General features: G+C 45.8%; 1 protein-coding gene and 1 pseudogene across 4 annotated transcripts in view; one reads left to right on the top strand and one right to left on the bottom strand.

Annotated features, from left to right (window-relative positions):
- ABCC1 (ATP binding cassette subfamily C member 1 (ABCC1 blood group)) overlaps positions 1-10,669 on the bottom strand; it is a 132,480-nt gene extending 121,811 nt beyond the window's left edge. For all 3 annotated transcript variants that reach the window (XM_082432547.1, XM_082432548.1, XM_082432549.1), the window contains exon 1: positions 10,517-10,669. In XM_082432547.1, coding sequence (XP_082288673.1) covers positions 10,517-10,564 — 48 coding nt within the window. In that variant the 5' untranslated portion in view covers positions 10,565-10,669. The remainder of the gene's footprint in view (positions 1-10,516) is intronic.
- The window catches only part of LOC309644891 (transforming protein RhoA pseudogene), a 41,182-nt pseudogene continuing 30,155 nt past the window's right edge, over positions 10,563-21,589 (top strand). Inside the window, exon 1 of the transcript in view lies at positions 10,563-10,687. The product of the transcript in view is annotated as a transforming protein RhoA pseudogene (transcript). The remainder of the gene's footprint in view (positions 10,688-21,589) is intronic.

Below are 21,589 nucleotides of genomic sequence, written 5' to 3'. Positions count from 1 at the left end.
TCCAACCCCTCCCCACCAAATATGCAAATGAGCTGGAAGTGGGCCAGCCCTGACCCCAGCACCAAGTGTGAAGTGGTCCACCTAGACCACAAGGATCTCAGTGGACAAAAGTAAAAGAAGGGAGAGCCCCATTACACTACCACTGCAGTCCTCAGAGCCTACACTACCACGTGTCTTTTCTCCTCAACCCTGAGTGAGTGAAACTGTTTTTGAGGAAGAAGCCTTATCATAGGGCTCCTGGATAATCTAAATTGTAACTACCAGGTCACCTTCCCCAGCACCCTGCAGCTCCAGCTTTCCCCTGGGCCACTGGTCTCCAGCCTTATAAGGCTGATTAGAGGGACTGCAGAAGGCACTGCCATTAATATGCACCTGTCATCTGCTATTAACAATCATAAAAACAACAACAATAATAATGGGCACCCTTAGAGAGACCCTGCTAGAATTGAGCCACCACTTTTTTAAACACAAGCCAGGCTGTAGACAGGACAAAACCTTATCGATGATTTGAGATATTCACTCCACTCCTAAAAGTATGTTCTAAGAAAGTAAGTCAACAGGCATTACCCATGTGATATTCATTACAATGTTCTCTGTGAAAGAAAAAAAACAAAGAAGGGGGGAAACAGCAACCTAAATGTCAAACCACAGGCAATAATTATATAAATTACAGTCTACCAATACCAGGAACTACTGCTTGAACATTTAAAGGTATAATTACAAAAGTTGTGCAGGAACATGGGAAAATTCTTACAAGGATAAATGAAAATGTGGGATAGAAAATAGTACACACTCTACAAGTGCAACCTTACAAAACCACATAAAAATCTGGACAAGAATCAGATGTTAACACACCAACAATGGCCAATGGAAAAATATGTGCAACACACATGATAGACAAAGGGGCAAGATTCCCAATATACCGAGAGCCCCCGCAAATTAACAGGAAAAAGCAAACCAGAGTAGAGATGCACAAAAAGGACACTGAAAGAAAGACATGCACAGAAAAGAACACGCAAATCACCAGGGAATATGTTGTAGGATGCTCAGCTTCTAACTTCTAAGGGAAACGTGGGTGAAAAAAGATATCTTTTTTGTCCATCAAATTAACAGAATTCGGCCATGTCCAGTGTCAGGAAGGATGCAGAGAAATGGGAATTCTCAGTCCCTGTCACTAGGAATGGACTTGCTACAACTTTTCTGGAAAATAACCAGCCAATACCCATTAAAAACTAAAATTTACATAATTTTAACCCATGTACAAGAATGTTCACTGGAGCATTGTTTACAGAAACAAAAAATGGGGAATAACACAAGCGATGTTATTAACTGGGAAATGGCTGAATTAATTATAGCAAATCTATATTATACAATTCACTAAAGAATTACTAGTGATATTCTATGTATTGCCACATATCATATGTTAAGCAAAAATAAAAAGTGATGATTATAACATAACCCATTTTATTTTTAAGCATATTATTTATGTTTATAAACATTTCCATGATTACAGAGAAAGGACAGGAAGTATAGCTTGGTTATTGATTAGAGAGAGAGTTCACGCTTTATTTAAATATCTCTATGTTGCTTTCTCACAAGGAGTATCACTTTGGGAACAGAAAAACTCTACAATTAAACTAGAAAGTTTACATGTAAAAATTAAATCCGAGTTGTATTAGCTTGTATTAGCATGTATTAGTTGTATTAGCATGCATTAGTTGTAGTCACGTGTATTAGTTGTATTAGCATTAGATTATGAGTAAAACTTTCACCTGTTGTTAAACTGTTGACGTAAAAACACTTTTTAAACAACAAAGACGTCAAAGAACATTTAAAATTTAAACATATCTTTTTAAAATTAGAACAAAACCAATCATTCTCTGGACCAAATCCACTGGAACATAAGGTTTAACTCCACTGGGCAAAACCCTCTCATACACAGGGAAGCAACATGAGCCTGGTCAATTCCCAGTCTGATCAATGCTCTCAAATGCCACAAACATAGCAGGTGCTTAATAAATGTTGGTGAGTCCATTAGTGGGAGTATAAACTACAGCTCCCCATGACAATTAGAACTGTCAGATTTCAAAATGCACGTATCCCCCAACCCAGCAATTTCTGGGGGGGTAGGGATTTACTCTGCTTTGTCATTTACATCTATTTGCATACAGTACCAAGATGAATGCTCGTGGCAGCACCGTTCATCACACTGAAAACTGGAACCAAGGACCCTGACAGCAACCGAGGGAGGACTGGGTGAATACACAGCACAGTCCTGTAACAGAAGAAAGTGTGGCTTGTAAAGTATTATTCCCTTTTTCTTTCAATTTGCATGGACTTAACATGTAAAGAAAATCAACACTGGTTTCTTAGTGAAAGGAGCCAGATACAGAACATTATTTAGAATATGAAACTACTTGGGGAGGAAAAAAAGATACTCATTTTCAATCTCTCCCCACCCCCTCACCCTTCATACATATTTGCATATGCTTGAAATTTTCTAGAAGGACACCCCAGAAACTACCATGAATGGCGACTTCTGCAAACAGAGCACAGGGAGAGGAAGTACTGAAACTGTTACTTTCCCTTTATATTCTTCTACAATATAGTTTTATTCTGGGATTTTTATAACTTTTCTTAAAAGTTATAACTTTTTTAAAAAGATAATTTTTTGAAAGTAATAGCACAATCAAAAAAGTTACCGTGCAAGATCTTCCAGGCCAATTCAATATCTAGTCTTGTTTTGTTTTGTTTTTAACATCTTTATTGGAGTATAATTGCTTTACAATTGTGTGTTAGTTTCTGCTTTATAACAAAGTGAATCAGCTATATGTATACATATATCCCCATATCTCCTCCCTCTTGCGTCTCCCTCCCATCCTCCCTATCCCACCTCTCTAGGTGGTCACAAAGCACTCAGCTGATCTCCCTGTGCTATGTGGCTGCTTCCCACTAGCTATCTATTTTACATTTGGTAGTGTATATACGTCCATGCCACTCTCTCACTTTGTCCCAGCTTACCCTTCCCCCTCCCCGTGTCCTCAAGTCCATTCTCTACGTCTGCTTCTTTATTCCTGTCTTGTCCCTAGGTTCTTCAGAACCTTTTTTTTTTTTTTGGATTCCATATATATGCGTTAGCATACAGTATTTGTTTTTCTCTTTCTGACTTACTTCACTCCAACATCTAGTTTTAAAAGAAGAGTTTTCTAGCAATCTATAGAAAGTCATCTTAATCATGCAAGAAAAGTCCCTCATCATCTTAATGGGTCCTGAAAAGTCTTTGGAGGGGAATCCTAGTGGGGAATCCCAACTTGATCTGAATGGTGCAGCTTAGGTTCTGAAACAGATGAAACTCATTGAAAAATATAAACCTAAGACTCATTCAAACCTAAATGGATCAAAAGCCCATGACTATCGGGGAGCAAGTAACGCTCCATCTCCTCGCCAAGCTGCAGTGAGCTTCTTCCTTGGAATTTCCAAGCCCTTATTATTACCACAAGCCATTTTATTAGTGCTTTATGGATTTTTGCAGAATGCTCCAGGCAAGATTTTCATGAGACGGGCTCTGCACCTCAGGGTCTTTGCATTTGCTGTTCCCTCTATCTGAGACTCCCTTCCCCCAGCCCTTGCACAGCCAGCTTTGCCATTCAGGTCAAAGGTCAAATGTCACCTCCTCCAAAAAGCTTTCCCTGGACATGCCCCTATCATAGCTTGCACCCCAGTGCTTCCCAGTTCACGTCTTTGCGGCACTTGCCGCCACCCAAAATCATTTTGGTCATCCCCAGCGTAAGCTCCATGAGAACATGGGCCTCGTCTGCCTTGTTCATGGCTGTATTCCCAGCATCTAGAACAGTGTCAGCACACAGTAGGTGCTCAGTTAATAATAAAAGACTGAATAAATGAACGAGTGAGAAAAGGTTGCGGGAAGAACAGGAGAACAAATCCAGTATTGTAAAAACCACTCTCTAGTTGTCCGTGCCGGGGAAAGGCAGGCACTTGGTAACTGCTCTCCAGAGAGGAAGGCATCCCCAAGCAAGTATCAATAGTTACCCAAGAGGCCAATAAAAGGTAAACAAAGGTTCTCAGGGAGACAACTCACTGAGAGGGAAGGAAAAAGCCTCATAAAACCTGAACTATTCCCCGAGGGTACCAGATGCCGCCCTCCCCAGGTCATCTAGAACCCATTTTCCAGAACTTGGCAACCTCCTCCAGAAGATGAAACCCCACAATTAAACCAAGGGGAAACTTAAGTAGAATCTCGACTTTGTAATTGTCCACCTATCCTGGGGCAGTTTAAGATGAAGGAGCAGCGCTTCAAAGCTGACTTCTAAGGACCAGCACTTCACCCTGGGACTGAGCCATCAGAAACCCCACTCCCAACCCAAATGCATTCGGGGAGAAAAGCCCTGGGTGGAAAGCGGCAAACAGCATGGAAACGGCTGCAATCGCTTCTCTAGCTAATTGGAGTTTAACCTCCTTAACATCTCATTAAGCTTCTCCACAGCAACCCCAATAAGCCAATTACGGGAGACATTCAACAGCCTAAAAACTTAAGGAAATGCAGGAGGGGTGAGGCAAAAGTCTTGCCCCAGATTTCTTCTCCGGATTCCTCCCCACCAACGGCTGTGGGACTTCGCCACCCAGGGGACGTCTGACAACGTCTGAAGACATTTTTGTTGTCACAACAGCGGGGGAGGTCCTACTGGCATTTAGCGGGTAGAGGCCAGGGATACTGCCAAACAGCCCACAGCGCACAGGGCAGACCCAAAACGGAGTTATCTGGCCCCAAAGGTCAAGAGCGCCCAGGACGAGAAACTGCTCCACACCTACCACCCCTCCCCCACGCTGGCTTCCGTACTGCTCAGCCTTCAAGAGGGAAGCAGGGGTTCCACAGTTCCACCGGAAGAGACACTGCCCCAGTTACCACGCCAGGTTGGGGGAAACACTCGCCTCAGGATGTTCAAGTCCTTGTCATTATTTCAATCCATTTCATTAGCCCTTTATTTCTTTTGGCAAAACGTTCAGGTAAGTTTTTATGGGCTAGAGTTTTACTGACTATTAAGATCTGATGAAATCTACACCTTATCCCACCATGAAAATCTGGAGCCAACATCACAAACTAGACGCTTGCTTCAAATTCCCCAGGCATTGATAATTTGTTTATCCATCCCCCTCCTGCCAACATGACCAAGCTAGAGCAGCACCAAACCAGTGAGCCAGGGCGGCCCCAGTCACCCCACCAAAAGGCCGGCTTCAAAGCAGGATCTGCCGACTCAAATGCCTATGGGTACCAGGTGGGGTCCATCAGTGAGGGAAGCAGACCAGGTAAGAAAGCTCGAAGAAAAAAGGCAACGGACACCGGGCCTACGAATTAAAGCTGCAATAAGGAGGAGCAGGGACTGCGGCAATCTGGGGCCGGCAGGCCTGTTCTGGAGGGGGCAGCCCCAGCTGACCACCACCATGTACAAACGCGGGCCCTCATGCAATCAGATCTTCTGATTTTTCAAAAGTCAGAAATGCAGATTTTTCTGTGAATTCTTCCCCTCTGTAAATATTAGCAATCACAGTAATTCAACATTAAAATAAAGCCAAAGCAGCACACTAGTGGGCTAGATCTAACTCCCCCCAAGGAACTTGTACCTCAGACACTCAAATTCAAATGTTAATTGAGCCTACAGTGTGCCAGGCTCTGAGTCTTGGAAAAAGAGACGGACCAGACTCAGTTCTGACCTTTGCAAGACAAAACATAAGCAGTTGGATGTGGAAGCTGGAAGGCTCGTTCTACCTGAGAATCCATTCCAAGCAGGTAAGGGACTATTTCACCCTTAGAGGGCTCTGGAAAGAGGTTTCAACCCAGCTCACAAGCCACTCCAAAGCTTCATGTCATTCATTCCTTCAATAAATATTTACTGAGCACCTACTATGTTCCAGGCACTGTTCCAGGTGCTGGGATTACACAGCACAGGCAAAAACCCCTCCCCCTGTGAAGCTGACCTTTTGGTGAGAGTTTACAGGGAGTAAACAAAATAAATAAGTAAAAGATTTGGTGTAGATGGCAGTACATACTGGGTTGGGGTGGGGGAGGTGGGGAGGAGCCAGAAGGACTGGGAACACAAGGAAGCGGCAGGGAGTCAGGGAAAGGCTGTCTGGGATGACATCTGAACAAGGATTTGAAGGTGCAGGAGCATTCTGGGCAGGGGAAACAGCAAGTGCAAAGGCCCTGAGGCAGTGTGAGGGAGACAGAAAGTACCAGGTGATGTGGTCAGAGAGGTGAGGGGACCAGATGCTGTCAGGCCTTGTAAGCCTCTCTAAGCCCTCTGGCTTTTTCCCTGAGGGAAGTGGGCCGTCGCTGCAGGGTCTTGAGCAGAACGGGGAGAGGATCTGACCTCTGTCTTTAACAGGAGCCCTCTGGCTGCGGGGCTGAGACCAGACTGTAGGGGCCAAGGAGGGCAGCAGGGAAAGCACTGAGGCAGGAACATCCAAATGCAGGATTGAGCCCATGGTGGCTCTGGCCAGAGCAGTAGCTGGAGAGGCAGTGAGAAGCAGGCATTCTGAAGGAACAGGCAACAGGATTTGCTGACAGATCAGCTGTGGAACGGGAGGCAAAGGTGGGGAGTCAGAGATGACGCAGGGTTTGGGCCTGAGCCTCTGGGGACAGGGCTGCCATCAACTGAGATGGGGAGGGCTGGGGTGAGGGGGCTCGAAGTTCCATGTGGGACACGGTAAACTGGAGCCACCCATGAGACACCCAGGTGGAGATGTTAGTTCCAAAAAGTTGAGAACACGAATGGAAAGAGAGATTTTCCATCCACCACTGCGTTCCAAACGTGAGGCTCCTCCAAGACTATCACAAACAGAGCCGGTCCAGCTGGGAGAAGATCACTGCTCCTTGTTGTTGGGTCGCTGGGGCTTCGTTCTGCAAGGCTGGAGGGGAACCCAGGAACCCTGAACTAGCCCTTGCCCTGCCCTTGTCCTGCCCTAGCCTCTCAAATGGCTTTTCTCCTCCCAAAGCCATCCATCCGCCTTGTCACGCTGCCATTCTGGGCCTCAGATTCAACATGCGTGAAGTGGGGTGGACGGAGGGGAAGACTCCATCAGTTCCAGGGGCCCTTTGGCTCTAATCCACAAGGGAGAGAGGAGACTGGAAGGAGGGGCGGAGAAGAAGAGAGGAAGGTGGAGGAAGGCACAGTGATGTGTCTAAAAACCCATAGAAAATTTGAAGGATGGGGGAAAAATAAATCTGCTCATTCTACATTGTTGTAAAGCCTAAGGGAGCTAATTACGCCAGGAATTAGACTGACCCCAAGGTCAGACCTTACCCCAAGAAGAATTTCAAATGGTTTCTAAAATACTCCTTTTCTCCCACCCTTGAGCAGCTAAACTGAATATTCAGGGGGTTACTGAGGTGGAAGATGGTTCAGGGCAGCCCCGTGGCAAATAGCAGGACCAAATATTAGCAGGACTCCGTGAACCATGACACAGATCCGCCACTTCTGTTCATCCCCAACAGCAGCAGGTACAGCAGCAAAAATTAACTAGAAAATTCCAGTCGCTGCACCGCTCGTATGTACTAAGTGCTAACTGTATACCAAGCAGCAACATTCTAAGCACCTGCCAAGGATTCTCTTGGTACCGTGTTACCATCCTCATTATACACATGGAGAAACTGAGGCATGGAGGGGGAAGTAACTCGCCCAAGCTGCAGAGCCAGGATTTGAACCCCAGGGATGTGAGCACTGCTCGGAGCCGCCATACTCCACTGCTTACTGACTTGTCGCTTACTTTTCGACATTTTCTGATTTTTCTACACTGGACATGCAACACGTTAATAAACAAATTTTTTAAAAAAATTAACTCGCAAGGGGAGGCCCGTGCCCATTTTCCCAACCATCATTTAAACATCAGCCACAAAACAGTCCCTCCTACCCACCCCCCTACAACCACCCTCAAAAAAAAAAATAAAGGCAAACCCAGCGCTGGGGAACTCAGCCCCTATTTTCCATTTAGATAACCAAGTTCCTCTTTTTCCATCCCAGAGCATTTGCCTGGTTGAAGGTGGGAAGTCAGCCAAACACTCACCACGGGCTATTTCCACGTGCTGGTTTTTTTGGCCATTTCCTGGGGCTCAGAGGCAGGCACTGGCCCAGGAACAAAGCTCTGACAAGAGTCTCAGGTGGGCTAGTCGCCTTGATTTCTAAACACATGACCTTGGTCAAGGGAGGAGGCAGGCAAGACTGGGTGGGTGGCCCAATCCCATGCCCCAGCTGAAGAAAAAGTGGGTCCAAAGGAAGGACAAGCAACTCGAAACACACAACTTCATCTTTGGAAAGAACAACAGTAACCACTGCTTAACTCTGTGCAGGGCACAGGCTGAGCCACTTGAACAGATGGACTAATTTACTTTTCAAAACAACTGCAGGAGGTTGAGACTTTGGGGGCCCCCACCCCCACTTTACAGATGAGGAAACTGAGGCACAGAGAGGCACACTGGCTTGCCCAAGGTCACACAGTCTCTCCTGGCCTTGAGTATATGCCCTGGAAAACACAGAAGTCACCTGCTTTCAATTACATTTGGTTTCTCCTGCTACCTGGAAGTTCTCATGCCCCAGCTGCCTACTCTCAAACTCTGGTTCCAGGGCACCTCCAGAAATTGGGACATCCAGCAAGTCCAGAAATCCAGAGGGAGGAAGCGCAGAGGAAAGTCTGCAAGGCCAAAGACTGGGGGAAGATGCAGGGCCTGGCAGAAGGGAAAGCCAACCACCTGGCAACTTCTGTAGCAAAAGTCCTTGCAGGAGAAAAAACACAACTGTTTCCCCCGGACGAGCTTCTTCAGCTAAATAAACGGAGGACAACCCCAAACCCAGTCAACTTTGGAAAACCTGACTAGTCATCAACTGCCAGTTGCCATCAATAAAATACATCCTGATGCAGAATCTAGTTTACGGTCGCCTATTTTTTCCCCTCTGTAATTTAGAAGAAGAAAATAAACAAGGAAATACTCCAGTATTCACAGCCAACACTAGACCAGATCCCCATCTGATTCTTGCAGAAATTATCTTGCTGTTGTTACACCAGGTACGGGGAGCAAGGACTCCTCAGATTTTCCTCTCTCTGCTAAGTACAACCCTACTTTGCAAATAAGTCTGCTCTCCAATTAGTCCTGGACCTTGAGTGCAAAGCTCTGGACTATTTCCAGCCCCAGAGTAAATCTCTGATCCCACTGGCCTGAAAATGTGAGACATACCCAGAAGTGTTTTGTTATTCTACCAAGTGATACCTCCCAAAAATAAAGCCTTTCCCACGGGGCCCTCAAGGATGACTTTTCAACACTCCAAATGCAGCCTGCAAGGAGAGGACCACAAAACAGAACAAGAAGGTATTTTTGGATGCTAATCACTGGCTCCAAAGAACCAAGGGTGTTTCCCTCTCCTGATTCCTAAACAAAAGTGGGAAAACTATCCTGTCCAGAACTGCATTCCGTGTTTACCAATAATCAAGATGGTGGGACACGAGAGTGCTTCCTGTAACAAAGAGGCAAATAGCATTACTGGGAAACTAAAGCCCAAGACACTGGGGATTAAACCACAGAGAATGGACTCCGAAGACTCAGCAGGCTCAGCAATGGACATTCAGAAGAAACCTGGAGGTGGGGGTCCCCACAGAGACGAGCCTCACGTTTCAGCGGTGGAATGGCACACCCACTGGTACCAGGATACTGGGCATCCTCAGCTGCACCCCAAACCTGACCCCAGGGTCAGGCAAGTCAGAGCAGGGGTGAGCAGCCCTACCTTCTTTCCTGGCTGTTCCTCAAACTTCCCTAATTCTCCCCCTGTTCCCCCAAACTCCCCTCAAAGTATAATCAAAAGGAAAGTAAAAGATGACAAAAAAATTTGTAACCACAGGAGACTAATGTGGATGCAAAACAAGTGGGGAGGGGGAAAACCTCAACCCAGTCGCTGGAAGCCCCTTTCCACGGCCTCAGCCCTTCCCCAGCTCAGCCCTTTGGTAACGGGGTGTTTGCGAAAAGGGGGCTCCAACCCACAAAGGAGATGGGGGAACTTAAGCAGCGAGACACCCCCCACCTCTGGCGCCTCCCTCCCCGGCAGGAGAATTATTTATTTTTAATCGAAAAGGGAACCCCAGAGCGGAAAGGGCCCCTCTTTTCAGCCCCCTCCCCCAGGCTCTGGCCCCTCACCTTTCCCCAAAAGCCCCAGAGCCGGGCACAGGCAACCCCTCCCCAACGCCCTGCTTCCCCGAAGCCGAGTCACCCAAGTTTTCCCCCATCAGCAGCACTCCCGAAGGGGCCGGCCGCGGGCGGGATGGGGAGCGGAGCCCCCAGGCCAGCTGCAGGGTGGGGAGCCCGGCGCTCGGGGCGGCAGGGGTCCCCAGGGCTGCGGGCCCGGCCCGCCCTGCCCGGCGCTTCCCCCCACCCGCCTGCCTCCCCGCCCGCCGGCCTCCCTCCCTCCCGCTCCCCGCCGCCGGCCCCACGCGGCCCAGGCGGCCGCCGAGCACTTACCCAGAAGGGGTCTGAGCCATCGGCGCTGCAGAAGCCGCGGAGCGCCATGCGGCCGGCTCGGGCACGGCGAGCAGCGTCGGACGGACTGGCCCGGCTGCTGGCGGCGGCGGCGGCGGCGGCGGCGAGGGCGGGAGGCAGCGGCGGAGGGAGCCGGGGCCGCAACGCCGCCTGGTTGGCCGGCGCGTCACGGGGATGCGGCGGCCCCGCCCCGCACGGCCCCGCCCCGCTCACCTCGTCCGGCCCGCGTGGGCCGCGGCGGGAGGCTGCACCCTCGCCGGTCCGCCCGGTCAGCCGCGGACCCTCGGGCGCCCGATCCTACCCCCTCATAGGAGGCCCGGGGAAGGCCGCTGCAGATGCGGCCGCGACCTTTGTGCCCAGACCCCGCGACCAGTTTTCAAATCCTGCTGTAACAACAACGACGACGACAGCAATAGTAATAGAAACAACCGGGGGAAATAAAGTATACTGATCCATCTATGAGCCAGGAGAGTGCCAGACACCGTAGCTGCGTCCTCATTGCACCCTCACTGTTATGACTCCCTTTTCATGAAGGAAGAAAACAAGAGGCAGAGAGGTTTGAGTGACTTCTCCAGCGTCACCGGGCTTACCCAGCCTGCTGACTCCAGAGCTGATGCAGAAACAGTAGGAGGTGGATACTCTATTTAATCTACGTTTTACAGGTGGAGAAACTGAGGCTCAGAGAGGTGAAGCAACTTGCCCAAGGTCACACAGCTGGCAAGTGGCAAAAGTGGGATTGGAACCCATGACCAGTCTGACTCCAGAGCACTCATGGCCTGAAGTCTCCAATCTCCATCCCAAACAGCTGTGTGCAAAGCAGCGTTTGACATTTTCTCCACCTTTTCTGCAGCACTTAGGAAATAACCAGGTTATTGATCCTTACCTTTGAGGTAAAGAAACTGAGGCCTAGAGATACAGTAATAATTAACAAGCATTCACAGTCATGGGGCTTCCTAAGGCTGAGTTGTTAACAATGAACATGAATTAACTTGTGTAATGCTCACAAGAACCCCAAGAGGTAAGTACTATTATTATCCCCATCTTGCAGTTGAGGAGACTGAGGCCCACTGAGGCAGAGTACTTTGTCAGGGATTATGTAGACCGTAAGTGGCTGAACCAAACTTTGAATCCAAGGTGACTGATCGGGAAGGGAGGAATCTATAATGCTAACCATCTTGCCATACTGTCTCTTTTTAATATACAGGCAGCCAGTGACAGAAGCTGGGCCTGGGGCCTGGGAGTCAAAGCTTTCCTCCTTAATCCCCTGCCTGATGTATGGTTTCCATTACATACACACACACACACCAGCTGCACCAAATAAAACAGGAACAGTGATTGAACTTGAGACCGCCCCACGACCACCACTGCCCTGCCATGGACCTAGTGAGGGAGGGAGGGAGATAGGATTGTTTTCTGTGATTTTTTTTTTTATTGGCCCAGGTTCCCCTCAGGGTGAGTGAGTTTTTATGGGATAATTACTTTCAGGTTATAATGCTCTTTGGGCTGTTGCTTTGACATTTATACATTTAACAAATACTTACTGAGCATTTACTATATGCCAGGTCTTGCTGGAAACAAGACAGAGTTGTTCCTCTTATGGAGCTTAAAGTGTTGGGGTTTCTTGCGGGGGGGGGGGGGTTTAAAGTGGTTTTTTTAATGGGAGGGGAACAGGTTAATCAAATAATCACATAAAGTGTATTTACAGCTGTGATAAAAGCTAGGAAGAAAAAGTGGGAGTAAGAGGGTTTTAAAAGGTCCTGGCCTTGGACCTGGTGGTGGAAGTCAGCGAAGGCTTCCTGGAGGAAGGGTCTTTTGAACTGGGATACAAGTGATGAGTCTGGTTTCGTGAGGCCTGCGCTGTGTTCTGGGATGAAGAAAACAGCTTATGGAAAACCATGAAGCAGGACAGAGCAAGTCCCTGGAGGAACCTGAAGACAGTCTGGGTGGCAGGAATCAGAGACAGAAGCAGAAGGGACTCATCTGGGGCAGGAAGGATCAGGAGGGGCCAGAGCATGCAGGATCTTGTTGGCTAGAGGAGGGGTTTCAGCCTGGCCCCATGAGTGATGGGGAGCCATTTGTGGATTTTAAGTGGGGTACGAGATGGTCAGATTTCTTTCCATTTTTATTCAAATTCTTTATTCATCCATTCTTTCAACAAATATTTATTTTTATGAAAATGTGCTCAACATCATTAGTCATCAGGGAAATGCAAGTAAAATCCCAGTGAAATACCATCACACACCCACCAGAATGACTGAAATGAAAACACCAAGTCTCGGCAAAGATGCGGAACAACCGAAACTCACCCTCTGTTAGTGGAAGTGTAAATTGGTTCAACCACTTTGGAAAACCGTTTGGCAATTTTTGCTAAAGCTAAACATACAACTACAGGGTGACACAGCAATTCCACTCCTTTCCCAGAGAAAGGAGTGCTTTTGTCCATCAAAAGACATCTACCAAAAATGTCCAGAACAGCTTTATTCAAATAGCCCAAAACTAGAAACAACCTGACTGTCCATCAGTAGTCAAAAGGATGAATAAATTGTGGTGTGACACAGCAAAAAAATAAAAAGCATCAAACTACTAATGCATGTAACATTACGGACAAATCTCACGACACATAATAAGGAGCAAAAGAAGCCAAACATGAAAGAGTACATTTTTCATGATCCCATTTAGATGAAGTTCAAGCACAGGCAAAAACTAATAAACGTTGATTGATGTCAGAATAGTGGTTACCTTTAGGGAGTGTGATTAGGACGAGGTACAAGAGAGCCTGCTGGAGAGCTAGAAATGTTCTATAACTTGATCTGGTGGTCATTAGATGGTTTACACACACACACACACATTTTAAAATTTATTGAGCTGGACACTTAAGTTTGCTATGCTTTGCTTTGTAAAAGTTATACCTTAGGGAATTCCCTGGAGGTCCAATGGTTAGGAATCTGTGCTGCCACTGCAGGGGGCACAGGTTCGATCCCTGGTCGGGGAACTAAGATCCCACATGCCACACGGTGAAGCCAAAAAAAAAAAAAAGTTATATGAAAATTTGAGATAGAAAATAAATAAATAAAATAAAAATATTTACTGGGGCCTACCATGTAGGTGCTGTAGAGACACTTCGGTAAACAAAACAAAGATCTCTGCCTTCGTGAGAAGCAAGCAGACGACAGACCAAATGAATGAGGATACCGTTTTCCAGGAGCAGAAACTGAAGGTTAGAGGGATGAGATAACTTGCCCATGATCCCACAGCTGGGATGTGGCAGAGAGGAGACTCAGCCCTACTTTAACCACCAAACCCTCCCCGCACTTCTTTTTCAGCCACAGACTCACAAGTCTTCCCCTCCCCTTCTTTCCAAGCCCCTTCCTTCCCACCTGTGGCTCAAGTACAGTAATGAACACCCTCAGACCGAGCAGCTCTGGGCCCTGGGCCAAACCCACTCAATGAAAACAAACAAAATAAATTGATGGTGAAAATGCAGGATCTGGATTTCAAGCATCAGCAGCCCTGGTAGACCATGAGTTGAGTGAATCATATATCAAGAATGCCAGAGAGATCCTTTCTGTTTTTCCCTGAAATCAGAGTACCATGTTCCTGTTCACTTATTTCACAGGACTTTTCACTATTTGTAATCATCTAATTACTTACTTGCTCCATATAGGCCTCCCCAGCCATACTGGAATCTTCCAGCTACTGCTGTCTCTCACCTGGACTGCTGTAACAGCCTCCTGCCTGGTCTCCCCATCCCTGTCCCTCCCCACTGCAATCAAAGCTCAACACAGCAACCAGAGGAGTCCTATTAAAGCAAGGAAGCAACACACCTGCATAAAGCCCCCCTGGCCTCCTGTCGTGCTTAGTACAAAATCCTACTGGATGTGATCCAGCAATTCCATTTCTGGGTAGACCCCCAAAAGAAGTAAAAGCAAGAACTTGAAAAGATATTTCCACACCCATGTTCATAGCAGCATTGTTCACAATAGCCAGGAAGTTAAAGCAGCCCAGGTGTCCATCAATAGATGAATAGATAAAGAAAACGTCGTCTATACATGTAATGGAATATTATTCAGCCTTAAAAGGGAAAGAAATTTTGACACATGCTACAAGGGTGAACTTTGAAGACATTATGCCAGGTGAAATAAGACAGTCATAAAAGGAGAAATATTGTATGCGTCCACTTAAATGAAGTTCCCAGAGTAGTCAAGTTCATAGAGATGGACAGTAGAATGGTGGTTGCCAGGGGTGAGGTGGGAGATGGGGACTTAGTGTTTAATGGGTATAGAGTTTCCATCTGAGAAGAAGAAAAAGTTCTGGAGGCGGATGGTGGGGACAGTTGGACAACAGTATGAGTATAATTAATGCCACAGAACTATACACTTAAAAATGGTCAAGATGGTAAATTTTATGTTGCGTACATTTTACCACAATAAAAAAATATATGAAAAAAGGAAGCAAAATAGAGTGGTTTTAAAAAAAAATCCTACTAGGCCTCTATGATATGGTCCTTGCCCATCCCCAATGTCATCTTGAACCCCTTTGTCCTCGGTCGCTGTGCTGCTGCAGCCACACTGAGAGCTTTCTGTTTCTTGAACACCCCAAGCCCATCCCACCTCCAAATCTTTCCCCCTGCCGATCCCTCTGCCTGGAACCCTCAGCCTGCGAAGCTTCAAGTAGCCTGGGCTCCCTGCTGGCCCAGCCTCAGCTCGAATGCCGTCTCCTTAGAGAGGCTTCCCTACTTCATTTACCTCGAGTAGCCACCATCCCCTCATCTCACCCCTACTCTAACACGATCTGAATTTTTTTTAATTGTCTTTTAACCTTCCTTTCCCCAATTATTCCTGCCAGACTCTCAAGTTCTTTTTTTAAATTAATTAATTAATTTATTTATTTATTTATCTGGCTGCGTCGGCTCTTAGCTGCAGCACGTGGGATCTTTAGTTGTGGCATGTGGGATCTTTAGTTGTGGCATGCGGGATCTAGTTCCCTGACCAGGGGTCGAACCCTGGCCCCTGCATTGAGAGTGCAGAGTCTCAGCCACTGGACCACTAGGGAAGTTCCTGAAATTTTTTAATTGGTTCTTCTTCCTCCTAGAATAAGAGCATGACCTTATCTTCCTTCACAATTCAATCAGCAAATATTTATTGCCAAACAGTGTTCTGGGCAGGAGATGGCAAACTACCACCAGCCACCTGTTTGTATAAATAAAGTTTTATTGGAACATAGTCCCACAAGTCCTTTTATGTTTTTTTTTTTTTTAATGCTCTATGGAATTCTTTCTTTTTTTTTTTTTTGGCTGCGTTGGGTCTTTGTTCCTGTGTGTGGGCTTTCTCTAGTCGTGGCTCGCAGGCTCTAGAGCTCAGGCTCAGTAGTTGTGTCGCATGGGCTTAGTTGCTCCGAGGCATGTGGGATCTTCCTGGACCAGGGCTCGAACCCATGTCCCCTGCATTGACAGGCGGATTCTTAACCGCTGCACCACCAGGGAAGTCCCCTTTTATGTATTTTTCATGGCTGTTTTCATGCTACAACCTCAGAACTGGGTAGTTGCAACAGAGACCGCATGACCAAAAAGCCTAAAATGTTTACTGCCTTGCTCTTTACCTGAAAAATTGTACTGACCTCTGGTCTAGGAGTTTGGCCTACATCAGGGAGCAAAACATGCCAGAATCCCCTGCCCACACTGTGGAGCTGAGATTCTGGTGGAGTTGAGATTCTGGAGTTGAGATTCTGGTGGGAGAGAGAAAGAGATTTACCTGTTTACAAGATAAATAGGACAGAGTTTAATATAGATGACTTAGGATAGTTAAATGCTGAGTAGAAAAATGTACAGTATGGGTCAGGAGGGTGGATATCTAGACTGAGTGATCAGGGAAGACGGACCAAGGAGGTGGCATTTAAGTAAATGTACGAAGGGAGAGTGGATTTTGGGGGAGCACTCAATCAAAGGCCTGGGCTGAGGCATGACAGCCAAGCTTGGGGAAGAGCAGAGAACCCAGTGGGGTTGGAATGGAGATGCAACCAGTTCACATAGGGCCTCGTAGGCCCCAGCGATGACTTGGTTAACCTTGGAGTGAAGCAGTAGGTCATGGGAGGGAATTGAGCAGAGCTGCTGGTGTGACTTGACTTTATCAGCATCACTTGGGCTGCTTGGTGAAAAATAGACTGTGATGAAGAATGTCACCTGCCATATCAGTAAACAAAGGATGTTGTGGCCATCAAGCCATCAGCCCCTGCAGCCACCTCCAACTGTGCACCCTGAGAGGATTCAGGGTGGAGAAAAGCAGGATACCGGCCCTGGATAGTTAAGGTGCCTATCAAAGGAATGATTTCAGTGAGCTCAGATTCTTGCATCTTCCCATGCATAGAGAAGCACTAAATCCATCGACTTGAGATGCCTGGTTTTCTTTGATTAATAGTAACCTTTTGCTGATCCAACTACCTGGCTTTTGCTGCAAAAACTCCTATATATCCTGGCTCCTCCCTTACCTCTTCGGAGCAGGCCCTCAGAGCTATCTGGAGAGGCTGTCTCCCAGGCTTGAGTCCTCAGAAAGTCCATTGAATAAAACATAATTCTCAACTTTTAGGCTGTTTATTTTTTGTCAGTCGACAAGACCATGGGCTGGGCAGGGAGGGGCGGAAGCAGGGCTAGCAGCTGGGAAGCAGGGTTTGATATGCTCAAAGAGGTCTAGCAGTAAAAGAGTTAATATCAGCTTGGACTGCCAAGTGGACCCAGGGTCCTGTTTTTCCGAAACTACAGCGTTCAATAATTGTGGACCACTGTATTCAGAACACCTTTATCTGAAGCTCTGTGTCTGGCTTGGAACTCAAGGCAGCTTCTCAGTGTCTGAGTTCCAGGAGAGAGAAAGGCATGTCATTGGTACTCATAGAATTTCAAACTGCAAATTTTCTATAATTTTAGAGAACGAAGTTTCTCAGCGGGTAAGAAAGTAGTGGTCACTCAGAGAGGGGTGGGGGGCGGGTACTATGGCACTTTAAAGCTGTGAGTGTCCTTGGAAGAAATACTATTTTCTGTTACCTTTGCAGCCAGCTTTATCATGTCTGTTACCCCAGCCTGAAGAATGGCCTGGCTGAGTTTTGGATCTCTCAGTCCGATCCAATTTTTACTTTCCTACAATTAAGGATCATGTACTACATTTAGCAGTTTCGTCTCTTAAGTGTCTTTTCATCTAGAATACTCCCCACTCTTATATACATATAAAACACTGTCCTGTTGAGGAGAGCAAGACAATTATACTATAGAATACCCCACATTCTGGATTTCTCCTTTTTTGTTTCTTCATTGGCATGGTTTACTGAGTTCCTCTGTCCCCTGTATTTTCTGTAAACGTTAGATCTAAAGGCTTGATTGGATTCAGGTTAGTATACATTCTTCCCGGAATAGGAGCTACTGGGTGAGGGGGGATTGACTGCAAGGGAACATGAGGGAACTTTCTGGAATGATGGAAATTTTCTGTCTTGAATGCAGTGGAAATTAGGTGTATACATGTCAGAACCCATCATCAAAGTGGATATTTCAAATGGGTACATTTTATTAAACTTTATCTGTATAAAACATATCTTTATGAAATTATATCTCAATAGAGGAGAAAGAGAATCTGTTTAGATCTCAGCTTCTGTGTGTTCTCTCTCCTAGAACTAATGCCTGAGAAAGGGCCTGCGTCCAAGGTGTTCCCGCCTTCACAATTGTCCTTCCTCCACTCTGTAAAAGCAAGGCAAATGCTTCTCAGTCATCTTGAAACTTACTAAGGCATGTTGTGCTGTGGTGTAAAAACCTGGATGCTGAACAAAAGCATAAAGATAATAGTGTGTGGTTAGAAAAGGCAATGCGCCTAAGGACTGGGTAACAAATCCTTTTGCAATTCAGATGATTTCCTATTTGCTTCCAACCAACATGAAGGAGGCACTGCAAGACTTGTTGGATGATAGATTATTACAAATAATTTCTGGTAATGAATCATAATGTGATGTGTGGCAAATAGGCATTCAAACATGGGTGACCTTGGGGACCTCCCTGGTGGTGCAGTGGATAAGACTCCGCGCTCCCAAGCAGGGGGCCCGGGTTCGATCACTGGTCAGGGAACTAGATCCCACATGCCGCAACTAAGAGTTCACATGCCACAACTAAGGAGCTCACCTGCCGCAACTGAGACCCGGTGCAACCAAATAAATAAATAAATATTTTTTAAAAAACATGGGTGACCTTGAATTACTTGGCTGTGACAAAATTTCCATTCCAGTCTCCTGTTTATGTGAAAAACATTTCTCAGTTATTTACTTTATAAAAGCAAAAAAAAAAAAAAAAGGAATAGAGCTTCTTCTAAACTCTATCCCATTCCAGCAATAAATAATATTTATCCACAGACAGATGGACACCCCCCCAAGAAACACAAAAAAATAATTAGCCCATCCATCTCATTAAAAGACTCATTTAGAATAAAACATACTTTTCAATGTATAACAATTACTGATCATAATGTGGTATATTTATGTTGTTTTGATCAATTATATTCAAATAATAATTGTAATGATAATTTAGAGAAAAATTTTAACACTTAGAGCCTTTTTTTTAAATTTAATTTTATTTACTTTTTTATACAGCAGGTTCTTATTAATTATCCATTTAACTCTTAGAGCCTTATGAACACAGGATACTCTTCAAAATTAGAGTCTTAGGGAAACAGGACGTTAATATATATATACACATATATATTAACATAACTTACAAACATTTTGTTGCAGAGAAGTATGATCTGGTGATTAATTTTAAAACTTTTCACATATTATATCAATATTAGGATAGAAGTCTGTGGGAGAAATAGAATGGAAATACAAGTTCAAGGAGAGAAAAAAAAGGTAAAATAAAACTTCCAGTTGTTAAAAGCCTGTTCTTTTTTTTTTCTCTACAAAATTCTCCATTTATTTCCATGATGGTGTGTGATTATGTTCATGGATTTTTTAAAATAAATGATGATAGGTATATCTAAAAGTATGAAGTAAAATTATATTCTAAAATATCAATATTTATAATAACTGGGAAATTAAGACTGCAACTATTTAAACTTACAATAAACAAATTTTAGGGACTTCCCTGGTTGGGCAGTGGTTAAAAATCCACCTGCCAATGCAGGGGACACGGGTTCGAGCCCTGGTCCGGGAAGATCCCACATGCCGCAGAGCAACTAAGCCTGCGCGCCACAACTACTGAGGCCCGCGTGCCTAGAGCCCGTGCTCCACCACAAGAGAAGCCACCGCAATGAGAAGCCCGCGCACCGCAATGAAGAGTAGCCCCCACTCGCTGTAACTAGAGAAAGCCCGTGCACAGCAACGAAGACTCCACACAGCCAAAAATAAATAAATAAATAAATTTATTTATTTATTAAAAAAAATTTTAGATGTCAAGTTAAAAATATGCAAGGGGGGGGCTTCCCTGGTGGCGCAGTGGTTGAGAATCTACCTGCCAATGCAGGGGACACGAGTTTGAGCCCTGGTCTGGGAAGATCCCACGTGCCGCGGAGCAACTGGGCCCGTGAGCCACAACTACTGAGCCTGAGCGTCTGGAGCCTCTGCTCCGCAACAAGAGAGGCCGCGATAGTGAGAGGCCCACGCACCGCAATGAAGAGTGGCCCCCACTCGCCACAACTGGAGAAAGCCCTCACACAGAAACGAAGACCCAACACAGCCAAAAATTAAAATAATAAATAAATAATAAATTAAAAAAAAAATGCAAGGGGTACAGAGTTCTTAGAAATTCTTTAAGAAGAAACACAAGTAAAATACTTGAAGATCACTAAACAAGACCTTTTGTCCATCTCCTGAGCAGAAACCATGTGCAGGCAAAATGCTCAAGATCAAGACTGACACGTCCCTGCTCTCATGAGATAACATAGTAATAAACAAATATAAACAAAGGAAGAAAAACAGCCAGTTTCAGGAGTTGATACTTTGAAGAGTGCAATAAATATAATAGACTGTTCCTCGGATAAGGATGAGGGTGGGGGTGGGGGGAGAGGGGAAGCTGGGTTGATCAGGGTCTCACAAAGGAAGTGACATTTGAACTGAGACCTGAAGTGAGGATGTCAGCAACCAGAAAACCCGGGAAAGAGAGATTCAGGCTGAGGAAACAGCAAGTGCAAAGGTCCTGTGACAGAAACAGGCTTGGTGTGTTCCAGGAATAGAAAGAAGATGCTTGTGGCTGGAGCATGGTGAGCCAGGGGGAGTGCAGGAAAGGTAGGCTGGGGTGTTGTAGGCTGTGCTGTGGAGTCTGAATTTTATCCTGAAGACAATAGGAACCCTTTAGAACAGAGTTTCTCGACTTCTGAGTTTCTCAATGTCCTATTGACATTTGGTCCAGATAATTCTTTGTTGTGGGGGCTGTCCTGAGCATCGTAGGATGTCTGACAGCATCCCTGTCCACTACGCATTAGATGCCAGTAGCCCCCTCATCTCAAAACCCATTGCGACAACCAAAAATGTCTCCAGACATCACCAAATATCCTTTGTGGGAGGCTACACACCCACCAGAAACGGTTATGCTGGTCTATAGCTGATGAACAGGAAAACACTCATGACCCCAGTAAGTCATGACAAATTAAACACATTTTCTCTCTGCTCCCTCCCATAACCTCCCTGAAATGACCACTGAGGAATAAGAAAGGTTAAACTAATGAGGAAAAGGAGAATAGGAGAGGAAACAACATTAGATGAAGAATGTTGACAAAATTTCTGAAGATAGAAAACAGGTAGGAAGTGAATTAGCCAAACACAGAGACGGAGGCCAAGAACTAAGCTAATCCCCAGTGGACAAACCAGAGGAACCTGAGAAACTGAAAATGCCCATCATATATGGAGGCTGGGGTGAGTTGGGACCAAAAGCTGAAGAACTGTGTGGAAGTCAGTATAAGGAGAGGGTGGATTCTTCCACCCTATAGAGCAGGTGACTCTATCTTTCCCAGCCACAGCGTAAGACAGGAAGTTTTAGAGAGTCTAGATTTGGGAAGGGGCAGAGTAGAGGATGGAGTGAGTCACGAAACTGAAAAC

Source organism: Balaenoptera physalus (assembly GCF_965194825.1).
Source record: "Balaenoptera physalus genome assembly, chromosome: 16".
NCBI lineage: Eukaryota > Metazoa > Chordata > Mammalia > Artiodactyla > Balaenopteridae > Balaenoptera > Balaenoptera physalus.
Note: the sequence above shows the minus strand (reverse complement) of the source record. Positions and strands in the feature narration are given on the sequence as shown.